This window comes from Mesoplodon bidens (assembly GCF_964165515.1).
Source record: "Mesoplodon bidens genome assembly, chromosome: 1".
In the NCBI taxonomy this organism is placed as follows: domain Eukaryota; kingdom Metazoa; phylum Chordata; class Mammalia; order Artiodactyla; family Ziphiidae; genus Mesoplodon; species Mesoplodon bidens.
The window spans coordinates 179,062,205-179,080,243 of record NC_138176.1 but is presented as its reverse complement, the minus strand read 5'-3'; the positions used below and the strand labels follow the sequence as shown (position 1 = coordinate 179,080,243).

At 41.0% G+C, this 18,039-nt stretch overlaps 1 protein-coding gene across 2 annotated transcripts in view; it reads right to left on the bottom strand.

Moving 5' to 3' along the window:
• Positions 1 to 17,270, bottom strand: part of DCK (deoxycytidine kinase) — a 62,024-nt gene extending 44,754 nt beyond the window's left edge. Inside the window, exons 1-2 of one of the 2 annotated variants that reach the window (XM_081232615.1) lie at positions 16,913 to 17,270; positions 11,835 to 11,950 (exon numbers count right to left, since the gene is read on the bottom strand). In XM_081232615.1, the coding sequence (XP_081088741.1) occupies positions 11,835 to 11,950; positions 16,913 to 17,003 (207 nt within the window). In that variant the 5' untranslated portion in view covers positions 17,004 to 17,270. The remainder of the gene's footprint in view (positions 1 to 11,834; positions 11,951 to 16,912) is intronic. The other variant, XM_081232616.1, reaches the window with a different exon arrangement.
• Positions 17,271 to 18,039: the final 769 nt, after the last annotated feature.

The window sequence follows — 18,039 nt, the reverse complement described above, 5'->3', positions numbered from 1 at the left end:
ATAGGCATATGAAAATATGCTCAACATTGCTAATTTAGAGAAACACAAATCAAGACAATGAGATATTCACACCTGCCTCTGAACACAGTGAAATTACTTACTGCTCTTACAAAATATCACAAAAGTTTACTAGTAACACTGCTTTGTTCAGATTTCTAGCCTAGCACCTTCCCAGGACAGAGTACGATGTGTTTAAGTAATTAAACAGGCAAAGCCATCTTAGGTCCCTTCCAGTATTCCTTTCACACTGAAAAACTCCTGAGATACCTTGGTGGTATCTATTTGCTAATCTCTCTCCAACCATAGCATCCACTTTTCTATATTCTGTAGAGCCAATTTCTTGTTATTAGATTTTTATATAATCTGATTAAAGTCATTTACGTTAGGGAATATCTGATTTAAATCATGAATTTTTTTTAAAGAGGCTTGGTATCCTCAATGAATCATTTGCAAAAAATACAGAAAATAATTTTGAGCATCTATCCATTGCCACTTCACTACTACAGGCCAAAGTCAACAAATTCTAACATTCGAAGCTTCCAAATCAAAAAAAAGGGTGGGGGGGCGGTAAAGAGAAAGAAGCCACTGAAATTTTTTCCTTTTTTTTATTTTATAAATTTATTTATTTATTTTTGGCTTCACTGGGTCTTCGTTGCTGCATGCGGGCTTTCTCTAGCTGTGGTGAGCAGGGGCTACTCTTCATTGCGGTGCATGGGTTTCTCATTGCAGTGGCTTCTCTTGCTGTGGAGCACAGGCTCTAGGTGCACAGGCTTCAGTAGTTGCAGCATGCAGGCTCAGTAGTTGTGGCTCGTGGGCTCTAGAGCACAGGCTCAGCAGTTGTGGCGCACGGGCTTAGTCGCTCCACAGCATGTGGGATCTTCCCAGACCAGGGGTCGAACCCGTGTCTCCTGCATTGGCAGGCGGATTCTTAACCACTGAGCCACCAGGGAAGTCCCTGAAATTTATTCCTTTGAGTGACAGTATTTTCTTTCTTTTTAAATTAAAATTGATTGCACAGTAATAGAATATATTAGAATACTTTTGATATTAGAGTTGTCAGATTAAGAAAGAAAAAACAAGGGACTTCCCTGATGATCCAGTGGTTAAGACTCCACACTCCCAATGCAGGGGACATGGGTTCGATCCCTGGTCAGAGAACTAAGATCCATCCCATGTGCCGCATGACCAAATAAAATAAAAATTAAAAAAAAGAAAGAAAGAAAAAACAAAACCCAGGACCCAGGGATGCTTCATCATCTTTTCTATGTCAAGCTATATAAAGATTCCCCCAAAAGTTATACAGTCTTTAATCTTGTTTTCTAACTTTCAAGGAATAAAATATGACTGCCTAATTCCTATTCTCAATCCTAGTTCAAATACCCCTGAACACTTCCTGAAAGTTCATGCTCAAGGTAGGTGGTTTTCCTGAGGAAAAAAAAAAAATCCAGAAGTGTAAACATTACAACGGACCTCAGTTTCAGTTAAGAACTAAAAACCACACAAACACATGGCACTTTGAGGCAGAATTTAAATTTCATACCACAAACCACATAATTAAGTGAAACTTCTTCTCAAAACTGGAAGAAAAAAAAGCATAAAATGGCAAGAGGCTAACAGTCAACAATAGGGCTGTTTAGAAATACTGAGCAGATGATGAACTGAAATAAGGGTGAAGTAATTGCCTTCCCAAACTGCTTAAAGAATAAATTTAATTGTATTAGAGTTTCAAGGGCCTTTGTTAATTTAATTATAAACTGACTTTCCACTTATTCATCATCATCCAGGGAGAAAATGTTTCATACAAGTGAATTTTTCCAGCTAAATGAAGTTTATCAACTCAACCAAAATTTTTGTGTAGTTATTTTTATAAAGAGGACAGTAGTGTCTATTTTATTTTCCTACCCTAGTAAGCATAGCATTTTGGAAATTACTCTTAGTAACAGAGACAACTTTATGAACACTGACTGCTGGATTTATAAGAGAAGTTAGCTAAAGAGCACAAGCTGCTATTCCACACATTAAAAAAAATAATTAATTTTTTATAGTTTAAAAAAATATATCAGGCACAGAAACACTAGTATGAAAAGATATATGTACCCTTAGGTTCATTGTAGCATTATTTACAATAGCCAAAATATGGAAACAACCTAAGTGTCTGTAGACAGATGAATGGATAAAGATGTGGTGTATAAGGGCTTCCCTGGTGGCGCAGTGGTTGAGAGTCCGCCTGCTGATGCAGGGGACACGGGTTCGTGCCCCGGTCCGGGAAGATCCCACATGCCGCGGAGCGGCTGGGCCCGTGAGCCATGGCCGCTGAGCCTGCGCGTCCAGAGCCTGTGCTCCGCAATGGGAGAGGCCACGACAGTGAGAGGCCCACGTACCGCAAAAAAAAAAAAAAAAAAAAAAAAAAAAAAAAAAAAGATGTGGTGTATGTATACAATGGAATATTACCTGGCCATAAAAAAGAACAAAATCTTGCCATTTGAAACAACATTAATGGAACTTGAGGGTATTATGCTAAGTGAAACAGGTCAGACAGAGAAAGACAAATACCACATGATATCATTTACATGTGGAATCAAACAAACAAAACCAAACCCCCAGCCTCACAGGTCTAGATGGGGGGTTGCCAGAGTGGAGGGAGGTAGGGGATGTGGGGTGAAATGGGTAAAAGGGATCAAGAAGTACAAATTTCCAGTTATAAAATAAATAAGCACAGCATACGGGATAGAGTCAATGATATTGTATCAACTTAGTATGGTGACAGACGGTACCTAGACTTCCTGTGGTGATCATTTTTACAATGTACACAAATGTTGAATCACTACATTGGACACCTGAAACTAATACAATATTATATGTCAATTATAGCTCAATAAAATATATTTAAATATTAAATACATAATATTAAATTATTAATTATCAAATAATCAAAAAATATACATTAAAAAGTTTTTTTACTTGACACTAAAAAAGAGGGGCAGAGGTGTAGTGGTATTTACGTATACATGGAATTCTCTGCAGTATAAATGTTAATTCAAAACACAAAATTTAAGTCTTGGATTAGTCTGCTCTATCCCTGGTTGCACTATCTGTAGCTTACTTAGCATATTTTCAAAAAAGAATGTGCTTAGGAATGTGAACACAAAGGCCATATTTAAGTTTTCTTAAAAGTTTATTTTTTATGTCTTAGATTTAGAAAATAAAGAACTTTCGCTAAAGAACTAGTAAGTTCATTACACAAAATATCCCTTCATTAAGAAAATATACTTCAATTTTAATAATTATAATAATACCTACTGTTTATTATCTATTTTATGCCAGGGACTACATGAAAAGTTTTACATACATTATCTCAACCCTATGAAATAGTCATTACTGACACTATTTTATAAATTTTAAAAATGGGGCTCAGCCGCAGAGCACAGGGAGATCAGCTCGGTGCTTTGTGACCGCCTGGAGGGGTGGGATGGGGAGGGTGGGAGGGAGGGAGATGCATGAGGGAAGGGATGTGGGAACAGATGTATATGTATGACTGATTCACTTTGTTATAAAGCAGAAACTAATTAAAAAAAAAAAAAAGAAATCTAGAAACAATAAATGCTGGAGAGGGTGTGGAGAAAAGGGAACACTCTTGCACTGCTGGTGGGAATGTGAATTGGTACAGCCACTATGGAGAACAGTATGGAGGTTCCTTAAAAAACTACAAATAGAACTACCATATGACCCAGCAATCCCACTACTGGGCATATACCCTGAGAAAACCATAATTCAAAAAGAGACATGTACCAAAATGTTCATTGCAGCTCTATTCACAATAGCCCGGAGAGGGAAACAACCTAAGTGTCCATCATCGGATGAATGGATAAAGAAGATGTGGCACATATATACAATGGAATATTACTCAGCCATAAAAAGAAACGAAACTGAGCTATTTGTAATGAGGTGGATAGACCTAGAGTCTGTCATACAGAGTGAAGTTAGTCAGAAAGAGAAAGACAAATACCGTATGCTAACACATATATACGGAATTAAAAAAAAAAATGTCATGAAGAACCTAGGGGCAAAACGGGAATGAAGACGCAGACCTACTTGAGAATGGACTTGAGGATATGGGGAGGGGGAAGGGTGGGCTGTGACAAGGCGAAAGAGAGGCATGGACGTGTATACACTACCAAACGTAAGGTAGATAGATAGTGGGAAGCAGCCGCAGAGCACAGGGAGATCAGCTCGGTGCTTTGTGACCGCCTGGAGGGGTGGGATGGGGAGGGTGGGAGGGAGGGAGATGCATGAGGGAAGGGATGTGGGAACAGATGTATATGTATGACTGATTCACTTTGTTATAAAGCAGAAACTAATTAAAAAAATAAATAAATAAACTTAAAAAAAAATGGATAACCAGTGGACCTACTATATAGCACAGGGGACTCTGCTCAATGTTATGTGGCAGCCTGGATGGGAGGGGAGTTTGGGGGAGAATGGGTACATGCATATGTATAGCCGAGTCCCTTTGCTGTGCATCTGAAACTATCACAACATTGTTAATCGGCTATACTCCAATATAAAATAAAAAGTAAAAAAAAAAAACTTTCCCCTATCAGCTATTGGTTTACCTTGAAATTCAGTCTGTATAGTGAGGGGAGTTTGGGGGAGAATGGGTACATGCATATGTACAGCCGAGTCCCTTTGCTGTGCATCTGAAACTATCACAACATTGTTAATCGGCTATACTCCAATATAAAATAAAAAGTAAAAAAAAAAAAAAAAAAATGGGGCTCAAAAAGGTTGAATAACTCATTAATATCAATATATCTGGTAAGCAGCAAAACTAGGATTCAAGTCTAAGACTGACAATAAAGCCATATTCTTTCCAAAATGTTGATCTGCTATTAAATACTGAAGTTGTATCTATAAAGTAAGTAATATTTAATTTGATTTCTTGAAGGGAGATATTCAGATACTATGTGGATAATTAACTGGTGCTGGTGCTCTGTATTTCAATAATTTTATCTTAGACATGAATAACTTTACATAATTATACAATAGAGAATTCACTAATAACAAATACAAATTCACTAGTGAAAATACATCTGAGCTATTTTTATAAATAAAACTAACCGTGAAAAACAATTTTTTGTCTTTATCATTATCTGGGCTTACTATTTCAGGTTGTCTTTGGTGCACAAATACCTATTACCAAAATGACCATCAACTTTATTTTGTTTTGTTTTGTTTTGTTTTTGGCTGCGCCCCACGGCTTGTGGGATCTTAGTTCCCTGACTAGGAATCGAACCCGTGCCCCCTGCAATGGAAGAGCAGAGTCCTAACCACTTGGACCACCAGAGAATTCCCTAAAATAACCCACTAACTTTAAAATAAACTTCAACAACTTCTACATTAATTAATTAAACATGGCACTTTTGAGTTTAAGTTACATTAACAAATATATTTAAAGTACTTCTATTTAGAAATTGCATGTGATAGATACTACTATGTGTTCCCTAAAACCAGGTTGTTTTTCTTCCTAGACACACAGCTAGGCTTTATTTCCCAGTCTCCCTTGTAATTAACTGTAGGCAGAAGACTCAGTTCTAGACAGTGGAAGTAGGGCAGAAGCAATGTTTACCATGTCCAGGCTGGACTCATAAAAACCTCTCAAAAGTGATGATTCTTTCTTTATTCATCAACTGGAAGCAAAAGACACCAAGGCCCTAGAGCAGCGGTTTTCAACTTCAACTCCAGGGCAGGGGTACCAAAGTATGATCCCCATAACAGCAGCATCAACATCACTTGGGAACTTGCGAGAAATGCACATTTTCAACACCCCACTGCCAGACCTATTAAATCAGAAACTGGGGATGAGGGCCAAGTCTTTAACAAGTCCTCCAGGTGACTCTACTGAACACTAAAGTTTGAAGCACTGTCCTACAGGTTAGATGAGCCACACATTAGAAGGGGCCTGGCTCTCTGAGTGACAGCATGGTATGCCATCCACTCAATACCATATTGTACTGTACACTGCCTGAGAAATGAAATTTTATCATCTTAAACCACAGAGACTTTACTACAGCAGCAAGTATTACCTTAAATTTACCTGATACGGACTTCCTTGGTGGCGCAGTAGTTAAGAATGCGCCGCAACTACTGAGCCTGTGCTCTAGAGCCCGCGCGAGCCACAACTACTGAAGCCCGTGCTCCCACAACAAGAGAAGCCACCACAATGAGAAGCCTGCGCACCATAATGAAGAGTAGCCCCTGCTCACCGTAACTAGACAAAGTCTGCGAACAGCAACGAAGACCCAATGCAGCCAAAAATAAAAATTAAATTTAAAAAAAAGAATGACTTATCAAAAAATATGCTGTTGTTTCACAGATAAGTATATTTTATCCCTTCTTTCGCAGAGTTACTAATTTTTCAGTGACTTCTTAGTGGTAAGAAGTGTTAGATAAAAGTAAAATAGCATTTCACAATAAATAACAAAGATCTCCCAAAAGAATTCAGCTCACTGAGAAACAGACTAAAAATATCTTCCTAACAGTCTGTAGACCTCAAAAAATAAGCTAAAAGAAAGCAATTAAATCAAAGCTTTGGGCCTAAATAATAACATAAATCACCAAATAAAGCACATTGTTATTTGAAATAAATCTTTAATACAAAGACTGATAATCATCTGGGTCATATGATTTAAAGATAATCTTACCATGGGAGGGGAAGGGAGGGGAGACTACATAATCTTTCTAGGTACTTTCTTCCTCTTTATTTTGCTAAAATTGGTGGGAGCTCATTGATAGTATAGCAACATTTCAGCCACTAGGTGGCAGGTAAAAAACAAAACCAGCTAAACATGCAGGTGCAAATTAAATTACTGATTAGGGGAAGAGATCAAAGGTACCAGCAGCCCAACTCTTCCCAAGAAGAGTGTTACTGCCAAGAAGTGTGATTAAATGGAGAACATTCGAAGTAGGACTGGCCTTACCGGATTTGGGTCTGAAGACAGTCTACTTCTCACTATTGACAGCATGCTAAGAAAGCTTAGATTTGGATAGTGGTTCACACTATAATCCCAAGGAATAGGTCAGGGATGGGTCTGGGAAAGAAGGGCCCCAGGATGAGGGAAGAAATTCCATTTCTTGAGGTCCAGGAAAAAAGAAGAAAATATCCAAAGATACTGAGAACCCATCCACTCATTACTACCCTCACACTCCACTACCTTATCCCCAAAATACTATCCCCACAATCTGAAACTCCACCTAAGTAGAGAGGATTAACAACATAGTAGCCTTTAATACACACACAAAAATAAAACTATCCTCCAAGAACGTACACAAATATACAAAATCCAATGAAGGTTACCAAATTGTAACATGGTGGAGACATGACTGGATTACAGGAAAATGATGAAAGTATATGTTAATGAAAGTATATGGGGCTTCCCTGGTGGCGCAGTGGTTGAGAGTCTGCCTGCCGATGCAGGGGACACGGGTTCGTGCCCCGGTCTGGGAGGATCCCACATGCCGCGGAGCGGCTGGGCCCGTGAGCCATGGCCGCTGAGCCTGCGCATCCGGAGCCTGTGCTCCACAACGGGAGAGGCCACAACAGGGAGAGGCCCGCGTACCCACCAAAAAAAAAAGAAAGTATATGTTAACAATAATAGTAGGTTCACTTGCATGGTAGTTATGAAGAAAGTTTGGAATTTTGACTCTAGTACACAGGAAGAAAATGCTCCAGCCCATAAACATGAATATCAGATCCATGAAGCCAATTCTTAAAATGGAGGCAGATGCATCAATGCATCTTAGTCTGATGACATCAGTCATTAAGATAATATAACTAATTTCCCTGAGCTCTGATTCTAAGCTTAATAGACAACCTTCTTATTATAAATTGTCTTCCCATGTATATTAATGCAATGTTTTCAACCTCTCCTCTCCAACACGACTGAAGGGTTCAATACACTCCTAACACTAACAGTGATTCACTAGGGCAGTCATTTTTAACCAGGAGGCATCCCACATATTTAAATTCCCAAGGGATTGTTTGTTGTTTGAAAAAGCACCCCAAATCCTTGAGATCGTATAAGTTCCTTCTACTGGGCCTATATAGAGAATGGGCTGACCTACATCAATGAATCTGATAATTATATTTCTCTCTGCAAATTAAAAATTTTGACATTATAGTTTTTATATATGTTCCTGTGTGCTTGGTTAACATAAGGTACACTGGGAATTCCCTGGCAGTCCAGTGGTTAGGACTCTGCACTTCCACTGCAGGAGGCACGGGTTCAATCCTTGGTGGTCAGGGAACTAAGCCGTGTGGTGTGACAAAAAAGGAAAAAAAAAAAGTAAGGTACACTGAGAGGCAGAAACATTTAATATGCCAACAAACCAGTTATACATGTTTAATATGAGTTAGAAGCTATGATATTAAAACTAGAATGGACCTTAAATGAAGGTCACCTAATCCAATCTAGTCTAACATTCCCCCAATGAAAGGGTTCCTTCTGTATTTTTCACATTGGTTTAATTTGGCTACTTTCTACCTAACCCCTGAGAATGACTGCACTGAAAGTTGAACCCAGAAATGAGGGGGAGAAAGATTATTTTTAGAACACAGGTCTCTCATTTCTAAATGTAAGCAAACTTGAATAGGGCACTTTGAAAGAGGCCACAAGACATACTTTAAGAGGTAAAAATGCAGGGTGAGGGAAGACAGAAGATCCAAAGGAAAACGGGCAAAAGCATCTGAAAAGGGACTTTACAAAAGAAATCCAAATGGCAAATTAATTAATTAATTAAAGGAGCACCATCTCATTAGCAATCAGGGAAATATAAATTAAAAACATAAAAGATATTAAATGTTCAACAGAATGATAAAATTTAGGAAGCTAGACAATACTAAATATTGGCAAAGGGGTGGACCAGTGACAGCTTCAGTACACTGTGGGGAATGTAAACTGGTAAAACCACTTCAGAAAGTAGGCATCATACACATACCCACCACCCAGTAATTTTACTTCTTATTCCAAGAGAAACTCTTGCATGTGTACACCAGGATTCATATTCCTAATGGGGCTGTTTTTACAGCAACTAAACTAGGAACCACTCAAAAACTGATCAAAGGTATAGAATGGACAAACAGCCATATATGAACACAATTGAATACCACATGGCAATGAAAATGAACAAGCTATAGCTGCATGCAACAAACAATACAGACAAGTTTCACAAACATTAAGCAAAATAAGCAAGAGGAAAAGGAATGCAAACAGATGATTTCATTTATACAACATTAAAAAACAAACAAAACATTATATTTCTTAGAGATATGTTCATGTACATCAAATTCTTTTTAGAAAGCAGAAAAATTATTATCACAAGAATTATTTTATGTGAGTGATTACCCCTAGCAGAGTTATTACCCTTGGGAAGAAGATACTGTGACCTGAGAAGAACAAACAGGGACTTCTTGAACAAGAAAGTAATGGTCTATTTCTTGACTTGGGTGATGGTTACAAAGATGATAGCCTTCAAATTGTTCTTTAAACTGTACATAGGTTTATATACTTTTCTATAGTTATATCATATGTCAATAAAAAATGTTGAAAGAAGCAAATAAATTTACCCACTTTAAAACTCTACTTAAGGCTAACTCTGCCCTTCCTCAAAGACCAGACTGAAATATCAATTTCTTAAGGAGATGGAGTCCATATGGGAAGGAAGTCCCTTCAGGGTTTAGTCCTAGATTATTAAAAGGATTGGGGTGTAGTGAGCTGGGTCCCAGACTTAAAGTTAACTATGTTTGGCAAACAGGTATATGAGAAAATACTTTTGGTTGTTAAAAACCAATGTCCTCAAAGTCTGCAGAGTACCTTGGCTGGTGACTCCTCCTTGTATATATGATTTACATTTTAAATATTCAATTATTATTCCTAGATTCCCTAGACCAACAGCTAAACTTTTAAAATTAGACATTTCTTTTTCAAAACCTCTCTGTTCTCCTCAGACCTAACAAAGCAAGTTTCTAGCACACATTTCCATCTTTCTGTTTCTGCTATGCTGCTTTCAATTTCAATTCTCATTTCTCCAGAAACAAAAATCTTAGCAATCAGATCTCTCTTCTTCATACACATACAATAAAGTTTGCTGTAAAGAATGGAATTTAACGATTATGCCCTCTTTCTCATTTGCAGTGTAGGATGGAAAGTTCTGGGAAATTGAAACTTGTGTCCAGGGTGAAAGTCTGACAAGAACGAAAGTACAAAAATAATGGCTGTCTCTAAGACAAAAGTCCTGAGAAATAAACTAGTAAAATTCAGCTATTGGGTAGCTGTTTTTGCTTTTCTTATTTACCTATTTTTAAACAAAATGTAAAAAGCCACGCAAGAAATTTAACTTACAATTAGATTTTTTTTTTGGGGGGGGGAATGGGGGCCTCTCACTGTTGTGGCCTCTCCGGCTGCAGAGGACAGGCTCCAGATGCGCAGGCTCAGCGGCCATGGCTCATGGGCCCAGCCGCTCCACGGCATGTGGGAACTTCCAGGACCGGGGCACGAACCTGTGTCCCCTGCATCGGCAGGTGGACTCTCAACCACTGTGCCACCAGGGAAGCCCCAATTAGATTTTTTAAAAACGTTTTAATTGGGCTTCCCTGGTGGCGCAGTGGCTGAGAATCTGCCTGCTAATACAAGGGACACGGGTTCGAGCCCTGGTCTGGGAGGGTCCCACATGCCACGGAGCGGGTGGGCCCGTGAGCCATGGCCGCTGAGCCTGCGCGTCTGGAGCCTGTGCTCCGCAACAAGAGAGGCGATAGTGAGAGGCCCACTTACCACGATGAAGAGTGGCCCCCGCTTGCCACAACTAGAGAAAGCCCTTGCACAGAAACAAAGACCCAACACAGCAAAAAATAATTAATTAATTAATTAATAAACTCCTACCTCCAACATCTTCTTTAAAAAAAATAAATAAATAAACATTTTGGGCTTCCCCGGTGGCACAGTGGTTGAGAGTCCACCTGCCGATGTAGGGTACACGGGTTCATGCCCCGGTCCAGGAAGATCCCACATGCCGCGGAGCGGGTGGGCCCGTGAGCCATGGCCGCTGAGCCTGTGCATCCGGAGCCTGTGCTCCGCAACGGGAGAGGCCACAACAGTGAGAGGTCCGCATACCGCAAAAAAAAAAAAAAAAAAAAAAAAAACCAACATTTTAATTAATTTTTCAAAACTTTAAAAATTCTACTTAGATGCAATGGAGTGCATAATCTTAAGTGCATAGTTCAATGCGTGTTATACATATACATATACTTCCACGACTACTGCCCAAATGAAGATACAGACCTAGAGCTATATTTGAAAGTTTGTTTGTTTGTTTTTAAATTTATTTATTTTTGGCTGCGTGGGGTCTTTGCTGCTGCGTGCAGGCTTTCTCCAGTTGTGGCGAGCAGGGGCTGCTCTTCATTGCAGTGTGCGGGCTTCTCATTGCAGTGGCTTCTCTTGCTGTGGAGCACAGGTTCTAGGCACACGGGCTCAGTAGTTGTGGCTTGCGGGCTCCAGAGCACAGGCTCAGTAGTTGTGGCGTACAGGCGTACAACGAACAGCGTACAACGAACAGTAGTTCGTTGCTCCGTGGCATGTGGAATCTTCCAGGACCAGGGCTTGAACCCGTGCTCCCTGCACTGGCAGAAGGATTCTTAACCACTGTACCACCAGGGAAGCCCTATATTTGAAAGTTTTATTGCAAAAGGAAACAAAACAAAACAAAACAAAACAAAATCCAAGAATACAACTGTTCTCTAAATCAAAATTTTTTATTTTATTAAATAAAGTTTATTTTCATACCTCAAATTCATCCTGAGTACTTTGAACATTGCACCACCTGGCAACAGGTTCAGGAACCACTTCCCAATCCTCACAGACTTTTTTAAGGATATTCACAAATGTTGACTTCCCCGCAGCTGTTGTGAGAGGAAAAGTGAAACTGAGGAAGGAAATTTATCAGGAAAAAAATGCCAAGACAGCCATCAGCTTTTACAAAATTTATAATAGCAAACAATACAAAAAAGAAAAGCATTTGATTTTCTAAACTTTCTCTTTTAGACTTTCTTTAAATGAAAAGTAAAAGGATCCCTGCCCACCTGTATTAAGCTCACTTGTTTGTTACTGCTTTTAGTTTACCAAAGCCATGGAACAGAATTTTTAAAATTCTAGGGAATTCCCTGGAGGTCCAGTGGTTAGAACTCCGCACTTCCAATTCAGGGGGGATGGGTCCCATCCCTGGTCTGGTCGGGGAACTAAGATCCCGCAAAAAAAAAAAAAAAAAAAAGTAAAAATTCTAGTCCTAGACTTACTTTCCTTAACAAAACAGAGATAACTGTGGAAAGTGGTTAAGGCTATTCTCCCACTTAATTAGGTATGTAATTTTGGGCAAGTCACTGAACCTCTCAGAGCCTGTTTCCTCATAATACAATGGAGACTGTAATAATAATACCCTCCTCATGGAGACTGCTGTGATAAATAAGTAAACCATCACAACAGTGACAGTCATTCCAGGCTCTTGCATTTTCAAAATTTTCCTCTCTACTGGCTCTATTCATTCAGTTTACAAACAAACTCAGGTTTTTCCTATCTAAAACCAATCTAGAAACAACCAAATAAACCACAAAATTAATACAAAGATGCCGCCAGGGAATTCCCTGGTGGTCCAGTAGTTAGGACTCTGAGCTCTCACTGCCGAGGGCCAGGGTTCAATCCCTGGTCGGGGAACTAAGATTCAACAAGCCAAGCAGTGTGGCCAGGGAAAAAAAAAAAAAAAAAAAAAAGCATTCAATTCCCAGAGTTTTAGGATGGGAAATAATATGATTATTATTATATGACACTAATTATCATACAACACTATGGCTAACAGAAACTATAAAAATATTTTTGCAAAACACTTCCTACAAGCAACAGCCATGTTTTTTCTGCTTCACTTTTATGGTTCTGTGCACTCTATCAAACTCCTTAAAAAAAAAAAAAAAAGTTGTATAGACTTCATTCTACCTGATCGTTCACTAGTTTCTGAGATATCTAGAAGGAAAAAAAGAAAACAGTTTGGGTGTAACCAAGACATTATATTCACTATTTTAAAATTATCTGGGGGCCTCCCTGGTGGCGCAGTGGTTGAGAGTCCGCCTGCCGATGCAGGGGATACGGGTTCGTGCCCCGGTCCGGGAGGATCCCATATGCCGCGGAGCGGCTGGGCCCGTGAGCCATGGCCGCTGAGCCTGCGCATCCGGAGCCTGTGCTCCGCAACGGGAGAGGCCACAACAGTGAGAGGCCCGCATACCGCAAAAAAAAAAAAAAAAAAAAATTATCTGGGAGGACTTCCCTAGTGGCACAGTGGTTGAGAGTCCGCCTGCCAATGCAGGGAACACGGGTTCCTGCCCCAGTCTGGGAAGATCCCACATGTCACGGAGCGGCTAGGCCCGTGAGCCACGGCCGCTGAGCCTGCGCATCCGGAGCCTGTGCTCTGCAACGGGAGAGGCCACAACAGTGAGAGGTCCACGTACCGCAAAAAAAAAAAAAAAAAAAAAAAATCTGGGAATTCATTCAATTTAATAGTAGGAAAAGTCTTGACCTAGAATTTGACAGGGTTTAACAATACTCTTAATGACCACCACACCCTTCCTACATGAAGTCACCAAATGTGATTATATTAGTCATCTCTGGTCAGCATGATGTTTTCTCTCTCTATATATATATATGAATACAAATGCACACGCACATAGATAAACATATAAAAAAAGCAACTGAAGCAAAGCCTCCTCTTCCTTATAAACTGGATCCAAAGAGGGCAAAAAGAACTCACCTTTGACTTGAAGAACTATAATCAAACCTAAAACATTACAAACGTCGATAGAAAAGAAAAAAAAAAAAAAGAGGGAGGGTCAATCAGAAGGTAACACAGAGAGAAGAGTTAAGAAGCAAAACACAAAAGTCATATTACCACCAGAGGACAGGCAAAAAACTTTTAAGGATAAACTAGATGACCATGAGGTTTAATCATAGGAAAAACACTGGTGGACCACAGATTTCATGTGAAGAGGGTAAGCACAGAAACTGTAAGCCATTTAGAAGAAGTGAATGGAAGCATGTAAAACGTTCACCAGACATTCACTGAGCTAGATGGAAGAAGGAAGGAAAACATGATGTTCAGAAAGAGCACCCAAGGAACACATTAAAACACCAGCCATCAGCTAGAGTCTGAAAGCACTTAAGGCTAGAGCATTCAGCTTTCTTCTGATACTGCTTACAAACAGAAAAAGTTCATGTGGTCATACTCTGAAATTTTAAGAGTAATAACAGTTACTCTCTAAAATTACTCTTTAGTTCAAGCAGTGTAAAAATAGTTACCTGCAGTTCCCAATCAGACTAATATCCAGTTCCTTAACTTTTGGGGAGGAAATGGAGAGCTTGAAAATAAGCTAATTAATAAATTAAAATTCTAGGAAGGCAAAGGAGAACAAGAACCAAGGACACTGATGTTAATACTTTAAAAAGTCATGGGACCTAACAAAATTATTAATGCCAAGTAGGCATAATGATGCCAAAAATCATTCTATACAGACCATTAAGATGAGAAGTAGGTAAGGACTCCAAAATCTAACATAAGAGAGTATTTTAGTTAGAGAACATGAGAAAACAAGTTACATGAGTATGAAATGAAAATGACCAGTTAAAGTTCAAATTTTTAGAAAATAGAGGAATCATGAAATAGTCTTCTATACACAGATTAGCAATTTGTACATATATAGCTTATTTGGGTCTGGCAAATAAGGCGGAGGGCACATGAACAACAGTATAAGAGCATTAAAAAACAGCAAATGACAAAGCTGCAGTGTCAGGGAAAACAGTTAAGTGGTAAGTGACATATCCCATCTAAAGAGCAAATGGTTCTCTTACAGAAACACAGTGCTACCAGATCTTCAGATTTTTCAAGAGAAGCCAAGAATCTAGATGTTTATGGGAAATCTCAACATTTGTAAATGCTAGCAACTAATAAAAAATGCTTTTTTCTAATTTGGGCAGGCCAATATTGTGTAAATGCAGGCCATCAGTTTGCAGCTCCTTCCAGTGTAGGTAATGGGGAGGTCAGAGAATCTTAAGCAAGGGATAACACAATCACATTTGTATACAGAAAGACTGCTCTGGAAGAATTTTGAGAAACTGGAGAGGGGGTGACATATTAGGAAATTATTTTACGTGCTGAGAAGATTAAAGATGCTTGGAAGGAAGTAAATTTCCAGATATGATACATTGCTTCAGTGGATTTAGGAAAGGGAAGGGATTGTGGTATAAATCTGAGACATTGTTCATTCAAATTTACTTTTGAAAGGTTTTGTTCATCTACTTTCTCCTGTCTTGATACATTGTCTTCTAGATCCAATAAGTAGCTGTGAGGAATCATACTAGTAAACATTCACCTTCAAAGAACTTATCCAGCTAAGAAGAAATGAGAGTCTATTCCATTGATCTTTCCCACTGGTGTTCAGCTTTTTCTATTCCTTGGAATGCTGCTAAAGCACCTGTTTGCCTTGCCTTTTTTTTTTTTTTTTTTTTTTTTTTGGTACGCGGGCCTCTCACTGTTGTGGCCTCTCCCGTTGCGGAGCACAGGCTCCGGACGCGTAGGCTCAGCGGCCATGGCTTATGGGCCCAGCCGCTCCGTGGCATGTGGGATCTTCCCGGACTGGGGCACGAACCCGTGTCCCCTGCATCGGCAGGCGGACTCTCAACCCCTGCGCCACCAGGGAAGCCCCTGCCTTGCCTTTTTAAAGAAGTACAAGTGTTTCAGCATGGTAAGAATTAAAATTTGCTGTATGCATGAATGGCCAGTACCTAACTTGGAACCAAAAAAAACAAAATCCTACCAAAACAGGAAGTACCAGGCATAGGTTTCCTGTGGTAGGAAACAGAGAAGAATCGGAAGTTCTCATGTATCTTGCAAAATGACGTCTGGGTTAAGAACAGAAATAGCAGTGGTCTTTGAATCATAACACAATGTTTACTTGGATGTTGGGTAGGGAGTGAGGAACTCCTTCCGCTAAGATCATTTAAAAATTCTTTCCTTGTACTTGAATGTTTACAGCAGTTTTATTCAAAATCTAAATACTGGAAACAATCCAAATGTCCACAATTGGGAGAGAGAAACTGTGGTATATCCGTGCAGTGGAATACTACTCAGAAACAAAAAAGAACAAACCACAGATACAAGCAACATGAATAAATGTAAAAGCATTATGGTAAACTAGAGAAGCAAGACACAAAAGGCTACATACTCTATGAATCCATTTATATGACATTCTGCAAAAGGCAAAACTTACAGGATTAGAAATCAGATCACTGCTTGCCAGGGGATAGAAATGGAGAGGAGACTGACTATAAAGAAGCAAGAGGGAACTTTCTGCAGGGATGGAAATGTTCTGAATCTTGATCTTGGTGGTAGTAAAACATTGTATGTTTGTCAAACCTCATAGAGGGGTATACCTAAAAAGGGATCCTTTAACATGTATATTGCACCTCAAGAAATGACATACCAGACACATCCAAAAAAAACCCACCACACACCGCAAAAACAAAACCCTTGCCAAACAAAGAGGATGAAAGGGACCCCAAGCACGCCTCACAAGGCCCGCAGGCCTAGGCCCACCGCCAGACGCCCAGGGGTCACGAACACCCTCGTGGCACGGGAGGGAAGCTGGAGAGGCAAGAGACGGGTGCTTTCGGCGGCTGGGGAATTTGAGGGCGCGTCTGCAAGCACAGGAGCAGGCTGGGAGGAAAGCCCTCAATGAGGAGCAGCAGGGATGAAGCGAAGGGGCGCTTCAGCCGCCGCTGCCGCGACTACTCCTGCTTTGGGACCAACACTTCCCGAGGCTCCTTACCGATGTTCCCTTCGACGGAAATTTTCTTGATGCGGGTCCCCTCAGAGCTGGCCGCGGGAGATGGGCAGCTCCTCTTGGGTGGGGTGGCCATGCCTCGTCTTGTGGCGGCCCCGAGCGCGTCGGGCAGGGAGGGCTGGGAGGTGGCCGAAGGTGTGCGCGACTGGGCCGCCGCCGCCGCGAAGCTCTCCTTAAACAGCAGGGTCTCTGGCCGGCGGGTACCCGGGTTTGATTTTGGCGCGCGGCTGAAGCTGCCGACGGAGGCGGGACTGTGAAGTGGCCGCCCGCCCAGCGGGGAAGCCACGCCCCCGCCTTCCCCTAAACCTTTGATCCCTCCTGGGCCCCTCCGCCAGAGCCCGCCTCGCGCGGGGCCCCTGCGTGCGCGCCCAGCACGAAGGGTCACGGGGAGCGGGGGGGGCGGGGCCGCGCGCGCGCAGGCGCATCTCTGCCCAGAAAGCGGTGGCAGGGAGCGTTTCCTGAATCTTGTGGGAATCCCGGCGGGTGCCCAAGGACAAAAGGCGCTCGAGGGTAGAGGTCGCCACCTGCCCTCGTCACCAGGAGTGGGCCGGGCTTTGGGGAACTCGTTTGTCCCGTGGGGTTTGTGGGTTCTGAGCGTCTGGACCGAGTTGGTTGGACTTGAAACTTTGAACTTGTCAAGGGTGAGGCAGTGAGTAGTAGAATACCAAACACATTACCCTGCGTTCGCAGCCTGGAGGCTATCATCAGGCCAGGTGGCGTTGGGAATGTACTGCAGTCTTACTGTGTGCCAGACATTATTTTGAACGTTTTTCATTGCTTAACTAGCAATCAAGTGCCAGAGATCCTACCATGAGCCCCATTTATCAGTGAGGAAACAGGCACTGAGGAGGGATGTTGAAAGTCTCAAAGTCAGCGTGAGTGGAACTGGGATGGGAATTGAAGTATTCAGATGCCACACCACAGGAAGCCTTTTCTGATCTCTCATATCCTGATTGGGATGCCCCATTTATGCTGAAGGGGAGCAGAAGGTGCCACCCCAAATTTGCCACTTTGGCATATTACTTTGAATTAAATAAGGACACTCTGACCATCCTTTGTTCCTCCTGAAGGCGGGGGCTAACTCTCCCATATAAAAGTTACCTTCCCTGTAC